Source organism: Suricata suricatta, chromosome 10, assembly GCF_006229205.1.
Source record: "Suricata suricatta isolate VVHF042 chromosome 10, meerkat_22Aug2017_6uvM2_HiC, whole genome shotgun sequence".
Classification (NCBI taxonomy): domain Eukaryota; kingdom Metazoa; phylum Chordata; class Mammalia; order Carnivora; family Herpestidae; genus Suricata; species Suricata suricatta.
Genome location: NC_043709.1, coordinates 68121630 through 68142889, shown reverse-complemented (window position 1 = coordinate 68142889; position 21260 = coordinate 68121630). Strand labels below are relative to the sequence as shown.

The 21260-nt window shown below is 38.5% G+C and overlaps 1 protein-coding gene across 3 annotated transcripts in view; it reads right to left on the bottom strand.

Moving 5' to 3' along the window:
* NELL2 (neural EGFL like 2) overlaps nucleotides 1-5482 on the bottom strand; it is a 326766-nt gene extending 321284 nt beyond the window's left edge. Inside the window, exons 1-3 of one of the 3 annotated variants that reach the window (XM_029955181.1) lie at nucleotides 5305-5482; nucleotides 4371-4456; nucleotides 3797-3925 (exon numbers count right to left, since the gene is read on the bottom strand). In XM_029955181.1, coding sequence (XP_029811041.1) covers nucleotides 3797-3925; nucleotides 4371-4425 — 184 coding nt within the window. In that variant the 5' untranslated portion in view covers nucleotides 4426-4456; nucleotides 5305-5482. Of the gene's footprint in view, nucleotides 1-3796; nucleotides 3926-4370; nucleotides 4457-4714; nucleotides 4820-4859; nucleotides 4950-5304 lie in introns of those variants that run through there. The other 2 variants (XM_029955182.1, XM_029955180.1) reach the window with 2 other exon arrangements.
* Nucleotides 5483-21260: the final 15778 nt, after the last annotated feature.

The following is a 21260-nucleotide window of genomic DNA, read 5'->3' as shown; positions in this document are numbered from 1 at the left end:
AAACAACCAATGAGACTCCACTTGGGTCTATCTTGATTTCTAAGCCCATCTCTTTGTCACTGTGGTATTCTATATTATTGGGGCACCAATGACCCATTGTCCCTAGTCCATGAATGTTCACTGACCATCATATTGACAAATATTCATTGCAACCTCACTTTTCTTAGTGCAGTTACCTTTGCCTACTAAGGTCAATGGCCCACCACCAAATGCCCAATATCAGTCCTGTTTTTAAATACTGTCCTAAAAGTAGACTTGTGGACAAGTTTTCCCTTTAAAATTTTAAAGTTCTTTAAACAAAACTGCTAAACTTGTTTTTAAATTACCAACTCAGGAAAAAAATAAGTATGCTTTGATTTCATCTTGCTTCTCTTGTAGGGATTAATGACATCATAAAATCTGTGAACACCTTAGAAGAAATTTTATTAAACCAACAGATGAAACTATCAACTTTGGGAACCTGGCCAGAGAAAGTGTTAAAACCAAAGATCTTAAAATCCTGCTAGCGTTGCTAGAAAGTGCTAGAACTGTGTTTCTTATGCTCTCATTCTTGGTCTCCCATGCACAGAGAAGCAAGAACATTATTTTGAACATTAACTTTACAAATATTTCCTAGACTTTAAACAAGGTAAGTAGGTAGAACACTATTTACAATTACACTAGTCCTTAAGATTTCAAAACTCTTTACAAGCTTTCAGAGGTGTTTTTCATTGTCAGTACTCAGTCCTCTATTTTTTTGTAAATGTAATGTATTTTTGTGTCTATGAGTCAGACTGTAGCTAGAAATACTTAGATTTTGATGTAGATTCCAAACTGTTGCTTGGATACTTTTTCCTTTTGAAAATGATTATAACTGGCTCAGATAAAAAGCCACATTTATTAAAGGATGATCTAATTTAGCATCTTCTTACTTCAATTTCCAATTCAGCTACAAATCAAATGCCAACAACAACAAAACAATTTTACTGATACTATAGTTGCCATTATGATAAAACCAGGTATGACTTTGAAATATATTTCCACTTGCTTTTATTATCATATATAGCAAAATATAATTATTAATAATAGATTCATTTTGCATAGTAACTTACAAAAGTTGTTTATAGTTTCAAAAAGCACTAAATTATAAGCACCTTAAATAGCACCAAAGAGAATAATGAGGTAGCCAAAAGGAGAAGCAATATTAAATGAGCAAAAATAATTGGGAAATTATATGCTGAGATTTCTTATTTTAAAGCTAAGAGACAAAAGAAGATGGTTTTCTTACTGCAGGAGAAATTTAATGGTTCAAAATCTCCTCCCTCTATATAGAACATATCTGATAGCACAAAGTAAATTATCTCATAGGTTCATATGAAATCTGAGAGCATCTCACAAGTTATGTAATTTGTTACTATCCTGCTCTGATATTTCACACACTATACAAAAATATCTGTAACACCCTCAATTCACCATAAATCAAATCCATCAAATCTTGAGTCTAAAAGCTTTTGTCTCTCTAAAAGCCATGGAATCCCTGTAAAGCAGTAGGAGTCAGAGCTGACTTCTTAACAACGCTTTCTAATAGCAGAGAAAAGACATTTCCAAGGTAATGCAGAAGTACCAAGCAAAGTCAAAGATCCACCTGTTGTCAATTTCATAATCTAAATCTTAGAATAAGAGAAGTTACTAGATCAATTATATATGCCTACTGAGAACACAGCAGGTAGCAAATACTTGCTGATTGATTGGTTATATGAAATAAGGCTCATAATTTGGCCAGAAATGAAATTTTACACCTTCAGTTCTCAAAAACTAGATTTGTTGGGCATTTACTCTAAGTGGAGGCCTTGGTACCAACAAGGAGATAAAAACAATTCATTGATATGCATTGATAAGTAGTTACAATGGACAATTCATTTGCAACACAATGCCTACCTTGAAGAACTGGTAACTTAAATAAAGATGAATACTAAATATTGCTTTAAAAAAATTAGCCAGGAAAAGATATTTGTGCCTTGAGACCATTTTTCCTAGAAAGTGTCTAATTGTCTAGCATGAGGACATAAAATCACAGTCCTGAAGGTTTCTAATGGTGACAGCTCAGATTCTCTTCAGAGGAAAGTAAGAACTCTAGTATAATTTAAAGGAGCTTTGGAAATTTTAAGAGCACTTCAACATCATTTGTTTATTAGGAGCTTTAGCTTCTGTAAAGCTTTTCAGTTACTCAAATTAGCAGTCCTGAAATAACTTTGCTTCCAGTTCACAGGGACTGAAAATCAGAGGTTTTAAAAAGAAGAAAAAAGAAAGAAAAAAATAGAAGCTATCCCTAATGGCCCTTCTCTTTTACTTGTGCATTTTGCTGACAGCCTAGTCTTATTCCCTTTATTAGATTCAGTTATTCTTTTTAAAGGACTCAATATCTAAGCTGTACCTCCACCCCTCCCCTAAAAAGATCTTTAACTAAATAAAATATCATCACAAATATTTATCACAATAGATACACTCAGTGGACTCACCATAATTAAAACAGAAAATTACATTTTCATTTTTTGTAAGAGTAAACTTGTTTTAAATAAATGTAGCACATGTCAATTTCCTCCTCTTCCCATTGTGAGCTTTACTGTTACTGTCCATGGTGACACTTACTGGCTATGTCAAGCAACAACACCACTACACAGACATTCAAGTTTCATTTTATTTCTATTTCTTGGTGGCAGATTTGCTGAAGTGGTTGTCTTTTGCATATCCAACTCTTTAGTAATTATGAAGCCATGGCACCAAAATCACAAAAGAAAACTCTGGGTGGCTGGGGAGAAGGCACGTTAGTCAATTCATCAGATATGTTAAACCAAACTTCATTTCTCTTTTGCCTTCATCTGTACTTCACCATATGTGGAAAAAATCTTTCTGTATGTATTTAGCTCCCTTTTAGAATCTCATATTACACCTTTCCACAAATATTCAAAAGCTTTAGTAAGCCAAAGGTGACAGCTTGATGTACTGGAATTTGCTTCAAACTATACTTTTTTTCCTTTTTTTTAAATAACCATAAATATACTTTAATGAGGATATTGTTTAAAAAACTATACTTTTAAATATAAATTAAAATGTAGACATTTGTGCATAGCCAACGTCCACTGACTTAGAAGTTTTATAATATTAAGTATACAATTAATGGTAATACAAAATATACCTTTGAATTAAAATTGATTTGAAAGATTTTCAAAATCATATTTAAGAGAATATTATTCTTTCTCTTGACACTGATAAAGTAGAATCATGATCTTTCAATGAGGAATCGTTTTAAATATAATATGTTTGTGATATACAGTAGACAAAATTATTGAGAGGTATTCATTTTTCTAGAAAGCTACTCCACATAAAGAAATTCCTTCCAACCAGGCACCATTGTACCTGAAACTTTCAGAGAGCAGTGTCTTAACTAAGATTAAGCTATCCTATTTTCTACCTAAATCAATTTCACCCAAATGAGGCGTTTGTGCTATAATTCATTGTTCCCCAGACTCTAAAATCAACCATCTGCCATCAGAGTTTCTGTACAGTAATTAAGGAACTATCCATTAGAACTGGCAAGAGTACAAAGTAAGGAGGTGGGGGCGGGAGGGGAGAAAAACCAAATCACTTAGAAAGAGATGGAAGCTGTGTGTCTGTCGCGTTAACCCCTCCTTATCGCAGCTCCAGATAGTGTCATCATCCATGAGGCAATACAGAAGTTAGGAGCAGCCGTGAGGCCAACTCCCTCCTGGGTTATCGGAACTGAAACCGCACTGGGGACCCGGCACGCACTCCATACCTTGAAAGAGAAAGGCTTTCGTCCCATTATGCAGCCCGGGGACCTGGCGCACTCCAGTCGTGGACTCCCCAAGTTCTAACTCTGTTAAGACGTCAATCTGCAGAGAGGGGTCCACACCAAGCCCCCAAACTGGTGGGAGGGTGGGGGGAAAAGAAAAATCTCCATCAAAATACAAGCCTCTTCTTCCAGGGCAGGAGAGAACCGCGTCTAGAGATAATAACTGGGAACTGAGGAAGGAAGGCGACTCCCTCCTCCGCCGTGCGAAGCCTTACCTGAGATCAGCAGCCAAGCTTTAAATAGCGGAGCACCCAGTCCCATTTCCCTGACCTACTTTAAACCCCTCTCGGTGCAAAGTTCCCCTTCAGCCCTCAGACCCCGGACTAGGGGTGTGACCTGCCCTAGCGTCTCCAAGGCAAGCACCGAAAAATCCAAATGCAAACCCACCCCTACTCCATCCAAGCTTCCCACTCCAGACCTACTTTGGATTGAGGAAAAGCAAGGCGTCCCCAACCAGCTCCCGGCTGCCCCAAGGCGGGGGCCATCCCATCCCCCGCCCCAGCTCGGGGCCACTCACCTGCTCCGAGACCGAAGATCAAACAGAATGTTCTCAGTAAGACCCGAGACTCCATGGTGTGGATCTGCTCAGTCCATCGTCTCCCTCTTTAAAAATAAAAATAAAAATAAAAATCGAAGAGGTTCTCGGAATCAAGCGGGAAAATAGCGCTTGTGTCTCCTGCCGCTGCCTCGCATTTACTGATTAGTAGGCTTAATACGATTTGGTTCCCTAAGAAAAAAATGGGAGGACCCCCCAGGCACGTGAAGAACTTGGACCCTCCAATGCGCACATCATTCCCACACGCAGAGCCGAGGCGGCAGCGCTGGCAGAACCGGGGGCCCAGAGGGAGGGGTCGGGCTCACCCAGGGGCTGCTCCGCCAGGGAATTAGCTCGAGAGCTGAATAAAAGCAGCCGAAGTCACGACACCCCCAGAGGAAGGGAGGCGGCCCCAAGAAAGCCGGGGGTGGGGCGGCCCCCGCACCCGCCCGTCTTCCCAGCCGCGCGAACCTGTTGTAAAGGCAGAGACAATGGAGAGAGCTCCGGAGACGCGCGGAGGAGAGACGGCAACCCCGGAACGGGCGGGCGGGGCAGGCCCGGGGAGGCGGGGAGAGGAGAAGCGGGGAGGGACCGCCGAGGGCGAGGCCCGGCGCTCCGCGTCCCTCTCCAGCACGGGGCTCCTCAGTCTCCAAGCCCCGTCTAGCGAGCCCCGGAGCTGCTGCAGCCCCGCCCTCCTCCCCCCGCCCTCACTCGCTGGCCCGGGCAAAGCCAACCTCCTTTCGGGATCGAAAGATCTAAATTCAAGGTGTTAAGTTGGTGGGCGGTCTTTGCTCTCACCCCTTGATTTGGGGCGCGTGTCTTGAAAGACAGACGGAGAGAAAGGACCACCCAGTGGCAGAAGGCAAGGCTAGGAGACGCGCTCGCCCGCCCTTAAGGCAGAGGGAAGCCCGCGTACCGTGCACTCAGCTCCGAGGCAGCCCTGAGGACGGAAAAAGGAGCTCCCTCTCCGGGGCACGCGGAGGACGGCTGCCAAAGCAAGCTAGACTCTCCTGGTGGGGCCGGAGGAAGTAGAGAGAGACTGGGGGAGGCGGGAGGCGAGCCTGGAAATCCCTGCGAGCCCAAGCGCAGAGGTTCCCTGCCCGGGGCGGGGCGCTGGAGCGCTTCCTTGGCACGGAAAGCGCTGGAGAGAACTTATCCTGGAACTGCTGGACAGCTCCGGGACCTCGCGCGCCCCCTGCCAAACAGCGCGGAGAACCGGACTATAGTTCTCCGCGACAAGCACACAGCAGGAGACAGGGCAGCCGAGCGAGTGTGCCTGTCCACGCTGAAAAGAAGAGATGGTAGGTAGGTGGGTGGGTGGATGGATGGATGGATGGATGGATAAGAGAAAGGGAGCAGAAAGAGAGAAAGAGAAATAAGCAGAAGGCAGAGCCTAGGCCAGAGAGAAGAGCGCCCCCCTCCATTGTTGACTACGCTCAAGCACTCAAGCCGGCTCTACCCACCCTTCCCACCTAAAGGCTAGCACCATGACAGCGAGGTCATTTGAGGTCTAATTCTTAACGGGCAAAGTATATTCAAGGTCAACTGCACATAATATTTTTTAACATAGACCTAAAATTCTGAGGTAAAATTTGAATAACAACATTCAACGCCCATACTGAAAAGTTAGAATTTCAAAAGTGATTAAAATGTTAATTGCTCCAAAGATCAACTGAGTTTCTTCACTCTCCATCCAAATAGATTCTGAATTCTCTAACAGAATGTTAGCAGCTAGTTACCAAAATAACTATAGGGTAGACTCTGAGTCTCCAACAGAGAAATACTACTATATTGTACTACAATGGGATGAGGGCGACATTTTAGCTGTATTCTTGAAATTTTTAAGGAAAAAAAACAATCTGGACATTTTTTCAGTTTAATTTTTAAGTATCTATATCAAATTTTCCATTTAAATCTATTGGAAATTCTGTAAACTTTAAAAAAGAAATATTCCAATACGTATATGAAGTATTGTTATATGAAATTTCCTGAATTTGCAAAAAGAAACCCTAATCTGATTGAATTTATTAATTCAAAGGAAATTATTCATCAGGAAAATAAAGATTTGTTTATAGCAGTACATCAAAAATATGGGATTGTAATAGGTATCTACAAAACTTACATAAAATAAATTTTAAATAATGGAATTATTTAACATTCTAATAAGAAAAGTAAATATACATATACATACATATTCACATGTAGAAGTTCTCCTAATCTATATGTACTCAATTAAATCACAGAATCAGGAGTATTCTCCAATCTCTCTGATGCTCACCTATCATATACTGAAAGCTGATGGTCGGTAAGCTTATCTCTAGCCCCCCATACACACTTACGCTCCCTCCAGAAAAGTGGTATTTCATACCCAAAATTACTGCAGTTGAACCTGATACTATAATTATGTGACCTAATTAAAGTTATGGAAACCATTAAAATATGACTAAGAGAGAGACAGAGAAGAGTGAGCTATTTCTATAAAACTAAAGTATAAAGCTTTGGAAAACTGTAAGAAAGGTGAGTCATTGTATTAGCCTGAGCAGGGGTTCTCAGCTTTAGAACTATGCACATTTTTTTGTTAGGACTATCCTGTGCCTTGTAGGATGATTTATAGCATCCCTGGTCTCCATCCACTTAATGCCAGTATTTTTAACATTTCATTTTATCTATATGTCCTGTAACTATATCTTTTTGTGTAGCTTCTTAAATTGATGCTCTAGGGAATACAATATATATATTAGCTTTTTACCATCTCCTCTGTAGTAGATGAAGTGGCATTCTTTCTGCTACCATTTCAATTGGAATGCAGAAACTTTACCAGGATACTTTATCCTGGTCTTTTTATCTTCATCCCTTTATGTTGTGGTTGCCTTAAATGTTAAAATAGCATACACTGAAACTTTGTTCAGACAATGTCAAAATGTTTGCTTGCAGTCGCTGTGGGAAGCATAATAATGTCCATCTTCTGGAGGATGGCAGAAGAGTTCAGAGTAGCCTAAAATGAGAAGAATTTGCTGTGCTGTTGCTGTCTATGAAGATGGAAGACTATGGAAGGGCTGTGAGCCCAGGTGTGTGGGTGGGCAGCCTTGAGAAGCTGGAAAATACATGCAAAAGGATTCTCCCCTACATCCTTCAGAAAGGAGCAGAACAGAACTCTGCCAATACCTTGACTGTAGTCCAGTGAGAGTCATTTTAGGCTTTTGAGCTATGAACTATAAAATAATAAATCTGTGAGGTTTTAATCCATGAACTTTGTGGTAATTTGTTTCAGCATTCACAGAAACCTTACGTAAATACTCACCATATAATGAAAAGTTCAATAAAAATAGTAGGACCTGACCCTGAGAGGATTCCCTTCTACCATATACAAACTTAAACAAAATGTTTAACACATTTTTCATTCATAAGAAGAAAGAAGATTCGCAGATGCTATGAGGGAAAAGGTAGTTGGAGATTGGCAGAGAAAGAAGTAGCCAATGCAATAATTGGAATAAGGTAGGACACAGGGCTTCAGACTCAATGGGAGCCCTAAGATAATGGGGTAGGATTTTAATATCCACACAAGAACTAGAAACAAGGAATTATCGCCAAAGCCCGAAGAGGTGAAGGTGCTACTGGTCCATCTGATAAAAATAGGAAGGTTTGGGGGTACCCACATGGCTCAGTTGGTTGAGCATCAGACTTTGACTCAGGTCATGATCTCATGGTTGATGAGTCAGAGCCCCACGTCAGGCTCTGTGCTGGACTCTCTGTCTCCCTCTCTTTCTGCTCCTCCCCTGCTCATGCTCTGTCTCACTCTATCTCAAAAAAAAAAAAAAAAAAAAACACAATTTAAAAAGTAGGGAGCTTTGAAGGATTATATTGCATGTAAAAAGAAACTTAAAAAATTTTGTGCATTTGTCTAAGATGTGACAAAAGTGTCTTCCAGCCACACATGACCACTGGTGGAAAATAAAGTCATAAAAAATTTATTAATAAAGTTATAATAAATTTTGAATCTCAAACCTTGCCACTTGCAGACATGCAGTCCAAATCTACACTCCCTACTGGTGTAGGAATTCTATAGACATCAATTAGAATAAGACCCCCAGAGTCTCCTGAAGGAGAAAATGTAAAACTTCTATTAAGGGACTTTTCACCACCTATAGCAAATGAGGAAAATTTCTGATGAGGATAAGCCAACAACAACAACAACAACAACAACAACAACAACATAATAATAATAATACTGAAATAAAGTACCATGAAAGACAGTCAGGAGGCTCACACACAGAAAAAGATCATTAGTATTTCATGAACTCAGATATCATAAAAATGTAAAAGTATAAAATAAGCATGTTAAATGATTAAATTTTTTGTAAAGGAATACAAAATATAATGAAAGAATGGAACTATATGAGAAAAGATGAGGCAGATTTCAAAGGAAATCAAACAGAACTGGAAATAAAAGTATATTTAAAAATATATTTAAAAACCATTGAATAGGGGTGCCTGGGTGGCTTAGTCAGTTCGGCATCCAACTCTTGGTTTCAGCTCAGGTCACAATCTCATGGTATATAAGTTGAGGCCTGCGTCGGGCTCCAGGCTGACAGTGTGGAACCTGGTTGGGATTCTCTCTCTACCTCTTTCTCTGCCCCTCCCCACTTTCTTTCTCTCTCTCAAAATTTAATAAATAAACTTAGAAAAGAAAAAGGCATTGGCTATAAAAAGCGGCAGATAAAATAATTGTAAGAACAAAAAATGAGATCTGAGAATGTACTAAGAATGATAAGGTGAGATTCATCAGACAAAAAACTATGAATATTAGAATTAGAAGATTCAACACAAACTATGTAGAGATAGGGAATAAAAGACCAGAAAGAATGGAAGCAGACAGTGTTGTGGGAAATATTTAAGCAACAAGTAAAAATCTTTCAAAAGTTAAAGGATATGAGATTCTAATTCTGGGTAAGATTGGAATAAGCACATTCCACCCTCCTTCTCCCATTGAACACTATCGAATCTGGACAGAATGCATGTAGTATTCGAAGACTCAGAAAATTAAATAGCAGCAGGCAAACTGAGAAAGAAGACCAGAGTTTGAAGTACTACCATACTGGCAATGAGTACTTCTAAGAATAAACCACCACCCAAGACACAGACTGCCTATAAAAGGCTAGTCAAAATTTGCAATCTAAATCCAATTGAGGCATTTGCCTGCTTAAAAAAAAAAAAAAGTCATTCTCTATAGTACTTAACAAAACTCACAGTCTCATAACACAATATTAAAATATTCAGGAAGTACCTGGGTGGCTCAGTTGGTTAAGCGTCCAACTCTTGATCTCAGCTCAGGTCATGATCTCACAGTTTGTGAGGTTGAGCCCCACATCAGCTCTCTGCTGACCTTGAGGAGCCTACTTGTAATTCTCTCTCTTGCTCTCTGTCTCTCTCATTCTCTCACTCTCTCTCTCAAAATAAATAAAGAAACTTTAAAAAATTTAAAATATTCAGGATATAACCTGAAATTATTTGGCATATGAAAAACGAGGAAAATTTCAACTTACATGAGAAAAATATAATCAACAAACACTAACGCCAAGATAACACAGACATGAAAGGCAAATAACCAAAAATTTAAAGCTCATTAAAATGAGCTCAGTACTTGAGAGGACAGAGGAAAGAGTGAGCTTGATAGGTCAATTGAAATTATCCAATCTGAGCAACCGAGGGAAAACAGTTTTTAATTAATATAGCAGCAGAAATTTGTGAGATAAAATCAAAAGGACCTTATTTCATCAGAATCCCAAGAGAGAAGAGTTCAGTACCAAAAAAAGTATTTCAAGAAATAATGGTCTAAGACTCCTTGAATTTGTCAAAAGATATAAATTTACGGATTCAAGGAGCTTAGTAAATCCCAAAGAGGATAAACTCAAAGGAATCCATGATCAACTGTATCATAATTAAACTGCTGAAGACAATAAAAAAAAAAAAAGAAAACTCTCACAAAGAAAAAAAAAATACTGAAGGCAATCAGAGAAAAATGACACATTATTTATATAGGGAAGCAACAATTTAAATGAATACTGACTTCTCATCAGAACTACAAAGGCTAGATGGATGGGAACAACATTTTTTAAAGTGCCCAAAGAATACTGTCATCCCAGAATTCCGTGTCTGGTGAAAATATCCTTCAGGAATAAAGATGAAGGAAAAAACATTCTCAGATGAAGAAAATCTAAAACAACTGGTTGTCAGCAGACCCACTTTGAAAGAAGTACTCTGGGAAGTTCTTCAAAATAGAAGAGAAATGATAACTGAAAGACAACTAACATATCAGGAATCAAGAAATAACAACAGAAATGGTAAATATCTAGGTAAACATAATAAACTATTCTCTTGAGTCTAGTAAAATATGTTTGATGGTTGTATTCATTTTTTATTGCTGGTATAACAAATTACCACAAATTTAGCAGCTTAAAATAATACAAATTTATGATCTTACAGTTCTGTAGGTCATAAACCTGACACTGGTCTCATCAGGCTAAGCTCAAAGTGTTGATAAGGTTGTATTCCTTTCTGAAGTCTCTAGGGAAACCTTTTTCAACTTCTAGAGAGAGTCTGCATTCCTTCGCTCATCGCCCGATTCCATCTTCAAAGCCAGCAACGGCAGCCTAAATCCTTCTAACAGTGCATCCTCTCTTCCTCTGACTACAGTTTGGAAAGGTCCTCAGCTTTTAAGCACTAATATGATGACATCAGGGTCATCTGGATAATCTAGGAATACTTCCTCCACCTGAAGGCCCTTACCCTTAATCATTTGTATAAAGGTTTTTTTCATGTCAGGGAACATATTTACAGGTTCTGGAATTAGGGTGTGCACATCTTTAAAGAGACATTCTTCTGGTTATCATAATGACTGAAATAAATATTCTGAAATTTTCTAAAGGGTGGGACAACTGGGAAGCTCAGTCCATTAAGTGTCCAACTTCGACTCAGGTCATGATCTCATGTCTGTCTCTGTGCTGACAGCTCAGAGCCTGGAGCCTGTTTCAGATTCTGTGTCTCCCTATCTCTCTGCCCCTCCCCTGCTCATGCTCTGTCTCTGTCTCTGTCTCTGTCTCTCTCTCTCTCTCTCTCTCTCTCTCTTTCTCTCTCAAAAATAAACATTAGGGGCACCTGGGTGTCTCAGTCAGTTGAGCGTTTGGCTTCAGCTCAAGTCATGATCTCATGGTTCATGGGTTCAAGCCTCCATTAGCTCTGTGCTGACAGCTAGCTAGGAGCCTGGAGCCTGCTTCCCACTCTGTGTCTCCCTCTCTCTCTCACCCTCCCCTGCTCACACTCTATGTGTCTCAAATATAAATAAAAAACTTTAAAAAATTTTTTAAATAAACATTAAAAATATAAGTTAATCAGTTTAATAAAGTAAAATAAAATTGTCTAAAGAGGTTTCAAAGTATATATATATATAACACATAAACAATCACAACATTTAAAGATGAGGATAAAGGAACCAATATGGTAGTAAAGTTTCATATTCTAATTGAAGTGGTAACATATGAACTCTAAATAGACAATAAAAAGTTATGTATATTTTATTCTCTAGAACACTAATTTTAAAAAGTTATGTAAAGATATAGGTAAAAGATACAATAGATAAAATGGAATACTAAAAAATATTCAAAAACTTGAAATAAGGCAGGAAAGGGTTAAGAGAAGTAGAAGGAATAGAGACAAAAGAAATAACAAAATTCTGGACCAAAGTCTAAACATATCAATAATGGCATTAAATATAAGTGGTCTAAACACAACTAAAAGACCAAGGTTGTCAGAATGAACTTGAAAAATATAACCCAATTATACATGCTGTTACAAAATTAATTTAAGATATAATGTGGTAAATTTAAGGTAAAAGGATTAAGAAAAAATATACTATGCAATCGTGAATCAAAAGAAAGTTCAAGTGATTATATTAATGTCAAAAATTAAACTTTAGAGCAAAGAAAATTACCAGGGTAAAAAGAGGTACATTACATAACAATAAAAGGATCAATTCACAAGGAAGACCTAAATGGATGAAAAGATTTACCATGCTCATTGATAAGAAGATTTTATGTTAAGGTATCAGTAATATAGATCTTCTCATATAGATCTACAGATTTAAGACAATTCCAGTCAAAATCCCAGTAGGCTACTTGGTGGCAATTGATATGCTGATTCTAAAATTTATATGAAAAGGCAAAGAAAATAGAAAAGCCAAAAATACTTTAAGGAGAGAAAAATTAACGGTGCCTGAGTGGCTCAGTCAGTTCAGCATCAGAGCTGATAGCTCAGAGCCTGGAGCCTCTTTCAGATTCTGTGTCTCCCTCTCTCTCTGCCCCTTCCCTGTTCTCTCTCTCTCTCTCTCCCCCCCCTCTAAATAATAAATAAACATTAAAGAAAAAGAGAAAAATTAGAGGATTCACACCATCTGACTTCAATTTTTTATAAAGCTATAGATCAACAACTAGGATGAGGACAGACATACAAATTAATGGAATAAACTAAAGAGTATATGCTCTTTAGTTTAGTAAACATATATGCTTACTTGATTTTTTATGAAGGCATAGATATTTCAATGGATAACTGATAATTTTTAAAATTTTAATTCCAGTATAATTAACATACAGTGTTCTATTAGTTTCAAGCATACAACATAGTGATTCAGCAACTCTATGCATTACTGAGTACTCATCATGACAAGTGTACTCTTAATCCCCTTCACCTATTTCACTCATTACCTTACCCACCTCCCCTCTGGTAACCATAAGGATTTGGGGGCAGGTTGCAGGGAGAAGTTGTTTTATTTTTAGAGACAGAGCACACACACAAGCAGGGGAGTGGGGCAGAGGGAGAGACAATCTTAAGCAGCTCCGCTCTCAGCACAGAGCTCAAAGTGGGGCTCAATCCCACAACCCTGGGATGATGACTTGAGCCAAAATCAAGAGTCAGACACTTAACCAACTGAGCCACCCAGACACCCTTCTGGCAACCATCACTTTGTTCTCTGTAGTAGAGTCTGTTTTTTTGGTTTGTTTCTTTTTCTCTTTGTTCATTTGTACTTGTTTCTTAAATTCCAAATATGAATGAAATAATATGGTGTTTGTCTTTCTCTGACTGACTTATTTCACTTAACATTATACACCCTAGACTCATCCATGTTGTTGCAAATGGCAAAATTTCATTCTTTTTTATGGCTGAGTAATATCCCATTATAATATATATCACATCTTCTTTATCTACTCATCTAGATATAAATAATAATTTTTAAAGTTTTATTTATTTAAGTAATCTCTATACCCAACATGGGGCTCAAACTCACATCCCTGAGATCAAGAGTAGCATTCTCTTTCAACTGAGCCAGCCAGGTGTCCAGATAAATGATAAATTTTTAACAATGATACTTGAACATATATCTAATAAAGGACTGCTATTTAAATTATATTTAAAAAACTCATATTTCAGTAAGACAAAAAATTCTATTAAAAAAGGAAACAAGCAAAATATTTAAATAGATGCTTTACAAAAAGAGATATGTAGATGGCAAGTACATGAAAGATCCCCACATCAGTATTCATTAAGAAAATCCAAGTTAAAATCACAGTGAGATATAGAATTTCCAGAATGGCTGAAGTTGGGGTGCCTGGGTGGCTCAGTTGGCTAAGCCTTCGACTTGGGCCCAGGTCAGATCTCACGATCGTGGGTTCGAGCACCACATCAGGCTCTGTGCTGACAGCTCAGAGCCTGGAGCCTGCTTCCGGTTCTGTGTCTCCTTCTCTCTCTGCCCCTCCCCCTCTCATGCTCTGTCTCTCTCTGTATCAAAAATAAAATAAAACATTGCAAAAAATTTTTAATAATAAAAAAAAAAGAATGGCTAAAGTTAAAAGGGCTGTCAGTTCCAAGAGCCAATAAGATGCAACCGACATGAGCTCTGATTCTTTGCTGGAGGGAACCAGAATGGAGAGCTGTTTAGAAACTTCTTATAAAGTGAAATACTCACTCCTAGGTATTTATTCTAGAGAAATAAAATCAGATTTCCTCAAAAAGACTCATCTCTGAATGTTTATAGTAGCTTTATTCATTTCAACCAAATGTAGAAAGGGCGCAAATGTCTATGGACTGATAAATGGATAAATTCATACAATGGAACACTACTTAGCAATGAAGCACAGTGAACTATGAAAGCAGGCAACAATATGCTTCTTCCACACATTGACTGTCACAAAGCCTGGGATGATGGCAAAGTGATCCTAGACTCTTTTCCTGTTTCCTTCATTTTACATTAACAAGCATCAGAGAGGGTGCCTGGGTGGCTCAGTTGATTAAGCGTCTGACTTCAGCTCAGATAATGATCTCGTGGTTCATGGGCTCAAGTCCCACATCAGGCTCTGTGCTGACAGCTCAGAGCCTGGAGCCTGCTTCAAATTCTGTATCTCTTGTTCTCTCTGCCTCTTCCCTGTCTGTGCTCTATCTCTACCTCTCAAAAATAAACATTTTTTAAAATCATCAGATTTTTCTAAAGACTTTCTATTTCAGGGCTCAAGGCAGAGTCGTTCAGATTTGTTTAACCAACCACACACTCAGACATCTCCCTTACTCCACATGGAACTTAAAAGGGCCTAACACTTCAAGACTATTTATGAGGTTTTGTTAAAACAATAGGACCTCAGAAAATAATAAAATGATTCTGGAAGTAGAATTGGACTAAGCACAGAACCAAGAGAAAAGGAGATGGATAACATTAAATAGCAAAAAGAAAAAGTATAAAAGCAAAAAGATTAAAATAAAGAGTCAGTATCTCAAAGGGAGAATGATATGAAAAAAGAACGGTAAGTGGGGAAAATAGAATTTTTATAACAAAGATGCCATTCCTTCCAGAGCACACTCTTGCTCACTTGTGACAGTGGAAGGTAAAAGAGATGCCCACGGGGGACATGAGAGGAGGTTAGTTTTCAGTCAACAATGTTTATATTCTCTACACACTTTGAACTACTCACACACCTCAACTGAAACTTTCTGAAATGTTGTTTCAAACAGGTCTAGAAAGCATGGTGAAAGATATAAGTTTGGAACTTGCTCAGGAGCTCCAGGTCAAGGCCTTGTCCCACGTCTTTCCTGAGCCAAACACAACCTCCTTGCACCTGTTATCGGGATAGCATAATAACTAGAGCTTATCTATCCCAGGGCTGAGGAGGGTCAAGTTCACTGAAAAAATTGCTACGCAGTATATAAATGCGAGTTCTTCCTGTTGTCATATTAAACTATGCCACACCAGAGTTGGCCTGTTTCTGTCATATCCTTAGTGACTCAATTACCATAATGCAAAATAATGCTAATTTAAATTAGTCCATAGGAATAAGCAAGGGAAGGAGAACTGGAAATGTGATTGTGGTTAACAAACTACTGTGAGCCTTTTTGGTTAAAATATGTATATAACATTCTAAGCCCAGCACTCACTTACTGCCTTATCAAATGTTATCAGTCTCCAAGAGCTATGAGTCACTGGTTTTAAAACTTATCCCACCACACAGCCCTTATTTTTAACTGCCAATGGACAAGCAGAGTGAGCACTGGCTGCTTTTGCCAAAACACCACAATACTTACTGTTCATCTAAACAGAATGAACATCCACATGGACCCATCCAGTCTGTTGACTTCTGGCCTGACTTAAGGTTTTCTATTAAAAGGCAAGGCTTTGTCCAGCATTAAGAGACAAAGTAACCCTCCTTTGAAGGGCTAAAGGCTAGCATATTCTTAGTGTCTTCTAGAAGCCAGTTTTACATGTATCAGATTTCTCCCTTCACCCTATAAACCACCTCCAGAAATGGTAAATATAGAAATCCTTAAAAATTCCATTTTCAAAGGAATATTTTTATTTGATTTTGCCACTGCTATCATCAAAAATTATTCTCTCTTTTCAAAGGCTATACATAGCCCACACCTTAAAGAAAATCTGTTAAGTTCAGATCTCAAGACACGATAATTCAAAATCTTTCCTGACTCATCACATAATTCTTGCTAGTGCTTAGCTACTGACATTAGAATCTTCTTTTTGATGAACACGTAGTTGCTAGATGGAAAGTCCGGACCACATTTCCCAAATACATGGCTTGAGAACAAAGATAAGTTTTTGTTAGTATCTTCAGAGTCTGGCAGGGACCCAGAATCAGCGTGAGCTCAGCCAAAGCGTCTGTGCACACATATCATCAAACCCTCTGATAGGAAGAAATGCCTCAGGAGGCCTGTCACCGTGCCAGGGCCAGCCTCTATTTCCAGCTTTACTATCTTGGCCAAAGGCTGGAGCTGAGAATGCAAACTGAACGACAGGGCTGCTGAGTGAGCAGGAAGCAAAATGCGTGAGTGGTGAGGGGGTGCTAGGGCCATCATTCTTTCCCCGTGCTGGCTGACTCTTAACATTTGCAGCACTAAGTAGGGGGCTTGCTGGGAAGACTGGCCATCACTTATGATCACAGCAGAAGAAAGCTGGAGAAGTTCTCTTTTTGCACACCAAGACAAAGACAAGCCACGTAATTTGTTCAAAATTGCACAACTAATTTCAGGGCTAGCTCATAAGATTCATTCTCTTAATTTATTCATTTACTCAACTGGTATTTGTAGAGGTCCACCTCTGTGATAAACACCAGGCTCAGTGTCTCAGATGAGCAAATCTCAACCAGGGTTCAGGCACACTTGGGCAAAAGAGTCCTTATGAAAAGCCACAGAGCAATCTGAAAATATTACTGCCACTAGATCTTCTGAGAAAAGGATACACCATCCCCTTGGACTTTCATAAACAGCTACATGAAGTGTTACCTAGGGCCAACCTATGCCCCTCTGACCAAATCTCTCACTATCTCCCCAGTCACTCTCTCCAACACATTGTGGGTGTTCCTTGGATCAGCCCAGCACGTTCGTGCCTCGGGAACATCACATGCCCAGTTTTCTCTGTCCGGAAGGCTCTTCTCCTACACAGCGGCTTTACTTCTTTCCAAAGTCACCTTCTCGGTGAGGTCTTCCCAAACAATCGTATTTCCGATTGCAACACCACCCCCTCCCCCGACATACATACCCAGTACTTCCTAGCCCCCTCCCTTAATTTATATTTATGATATATTTACTTGTTTATTGCCAATGCCCCCCCATCCCCACTCCATGATCTAAACTCCATTTTTACAGGTTTATTTACTGCACTATTCTTAATACAACAGTGTTTGGCACTTTGTAGGTGTCAGGAAATATTTGCTGAAAACAAAAATAATGGATAAAAACACCTACAATGTGTCTGACATATAGTAAGCATTCAATAAATGGTAGCTATTATTAGAATTTGCTATAATGAAATTATGCAAGCTATTGATCAAGAGGACAAAATCCTCTAGGGCATGCAAAATCTCCTCATTAACTTCTAAAGAGCATTCTTTCTAGTTGCTAAGATATAACAAAAGCCGGCTTCTTTATCTCTAGATCGCTACTATACATTCAAAATGGGTTCAACAAATGATTTTTTACAGAGATCTTAAGTTTCTGAGCAAAACCTCCTGTGTAAAATTTACAGCAGTTTTGTAACGTAATTTTTTAGCAGCCAAAAGAAATTGACAATTTATTTTCGCTTGTTATTTATCCCAGTACTTTAGGTTGTTATTGATTGTATGCAAGAATATGTCTCAAAATGCCTCCAACTTAGGATAAAGCACATTCTTTTTTCATTTCATATTTTTTTCCTTTGTCTTTAGTTTCCTCCCTCAAACACAGCAAACTGTATCACTGTGACTGACAACTATTTTGCCAACATTTCAGGTATATTTGTCAACTTTTTGCTTTTCTATTCTCTTTATCCACACATCAAATTATTTTTTTTCCTTTGGCTTGACTACTGTTGCATCCCATTTCATTCTGAAGATTATATGTTATTTTAATTGACAAAACCCAGGTGTTCAAAATAGTAATTTTATTTTCTGTACCTCACATTCAATTTAGGACCTCATTTTTCCTTGATGAAAACATAACTATGGTTATTGAGTGTTTCGTATGTGTCAGACATTGTTGTAAGAGAATCAACTCGCTAATTCTCATATTAGTCCTATGAGGTACCCACATTACAGAGGAGGAAAGTGAGGCACAGAGAAGCTAAATATCTTCACGAGGGTCACATAGCTGATAATAGGAGACCTGGGATTCAAACATAGGTAGCATGAGGCCAGAGTTGATTGTCTCGGCCACTCTACTAGTCTCTTGTAAAAGTTGCTAGAAAATGTGATCTATATACAATATGCATCCTTTCTGCAGGACATCCTGGTAATGGGTCCTCTATTCTCAACTCAGCCGTTGTCACTGATGGAACTCCGGTTCATCAGGATCATGTCCCTTAAGAGCCAAAGTCTTTTGTATTATTATTGTTGTTATTTTGTTAATTATTTTTAATTATTAAATTTTGTTAATTCTAATTTTTTTAAGTAGGCTCCATGCCCAGCACAGAGCCCAACATGGACCTTGAACTCACGACCCTGAGATCAAGACCTGAGGTGAGATCAAGAGCTGGACGTATAACCAAATTAGCCACCAGGCTCCCCTTAATTCTGAATTTTTTAAGTGGTTATGTGTTACCACTTAAATTTTTTTTACTTTCTTTATAAATTTATTTATTTACTTATAAAATTTCTTATTTCTAATTAAATAAATAAATGGTTTTTATTTCCATGATATTTTTTCTCCTGTGATCAGGATTCTGTACAGTAAAAGCTTTTTCTACCTTTCCCACCAGACTAAAAGCTCTGCAAGAGCAAGGCTTGTGTTAATTTTATTTATAACTGTGCACTCAGAGCCCAGCATAATGCTAGGCAGTAAGTTTGGGGTTCAATGCATATTTCTTTGAAAAAATTGAAATGGAATTTCCTCTCCCTCTTTTTATTCAATTTCTTATGTTGTGATTCCATAATCCCACCTTGAGAGAACCTCAGAATATATTTATATTTTAATGAATATATTGGCAAAGTACACTATAATTAAAGACTGAAGACTTGTTTTCAAATATGAGCTTATTCCAAAGCACATTCATGATGCTGCAGTTTTCCTTCTAACCCCCACTAATTGTTCAACATGAGATAAGGCATCTGGCAAACTGGTGAGGTTGTCACTCAGCTGAGAAAACATGGATGTGATTCAGAGTAGGATTTAATTTTTTTCAAAGATGTGAGCACTTGAAGAAAGAAATCAGCATGTAAAGGTGCATGAGTGAACAGTTTAGTGGATAACTAGAGTGGAGAGTGAAACATCACCAGACTGATAGACCACACTCCAGGTTTCTACTGCCAATTTCATCACTTGTCAGTTGGACAAGTCAATGGATCTCCATCACCCCCACCATCTTCATCATAGTCCTAAAAATATCTAACACATACAAAATGCCTACCAGCTTTCATGAATTATTTCACCCAATCATTACAAGAGACCTATAGATAAAGACCATTATTATTATCATCAAACTAATGCAGAGAAAGAAATCAAAGTCTGGAGAAATTTAATAACTTACCTAAGGTCAATATTATGTAGGGGGCATAATTGTACTTTAAATCTTAACAATCTAGGGGCACCTAAGTAGCTCAGTTAGTTAAGCATCCGACTTTGGCTCAGGTCATGATCTCATAGTTCATGGGTTCAAGCCCCACATTGGGCTCCACTTGGCATTCTCTCTCTCTCTTTCTCTGTCTCTGTCTCTCTCCAAATAAATAAACATTTAAATAAATAAAATAAAGGGGTGCCTTGGTGGCTCAGTCCATTAAGTGTCCGACTTCAGCTCAAATCATGATCTCATGATCTGTGAGTTGGAGCCCCGGGTCAGGCTCCATGCTGACAGCTCAGAGCCTGCTTCAGATTCTGTCTCCCTTTCTCTCTCTCTGCCTCTCCCCTGTTTGTTCTCTCTTTCTCTCTCTCAAAAAAATATAAACATTAAAAAAATTTATTAAAATAAAATTTTGGGATTAGAAAGCTTTCTTATCTTGCACAAAGACTTAGAGATCCTTTCCTGGTTCAAACCTTCTCAACAGAACTTTTTCCCTCTATCATCATCATAAGTCAACACGCAAAAAGTTTCTTATGATCAGTTTTAATACCATTTACATCATCACATAATAAAGAGAATAACGCAGTAGAATTAAACACCACCACCTTAACATAACTCAAAATGCTTACTGTGGCACTAAGCACACTGTCTAGTTCAGCTGACATTTTTCTCATAACAAGTCTTTCTCAATGAAGGTGAAATTACGTGAAGGTATTAAATTACAAGCTTCTCGCTCTGGGTATTTATTCCAGAACAATTGTCTATTATTGTAGCTGCACCATTAGAGGATACTTCCACATAAACCTAAGCTGTAAATCACATTGGCTGACAGTGATCACAAGCTTAGATATTGTGGTAATAATCAAAGTGCAATAAGTGTTGCTAGACATTTGCTCTTTATTCACCTCATGTAGACCCATTATAAATAGTTTAGAACTGGCACTACACTTTGAGTAGCCTTGATCTACAAAACTCCACAAATCCATCTAACTCAGCTCTCCAATCTTGTCTCATGCCACTTTCCCCCTCCCTCTCTAAACTTTGGTCATATATGTAAATACCCTGTGTTCTCTCCCCTTTTACATCCTATACTCCTCCTAAGATAATGTGTCATCTCTGTAACTGTTTAGTGTCTATGTTCCCTTCTATAATATAAACACCATAGGGACAGAGACCATGTCCATCTGTCGAGGCCCCCAAGTTTTCTGTCTGCCTCAGGCAAGGATTATCACTCTCCAGAGAGTGAACCAGCAAACAAGATTTGCATCTAGAGGCTGGAGACTGCCATTTCCTGGTCT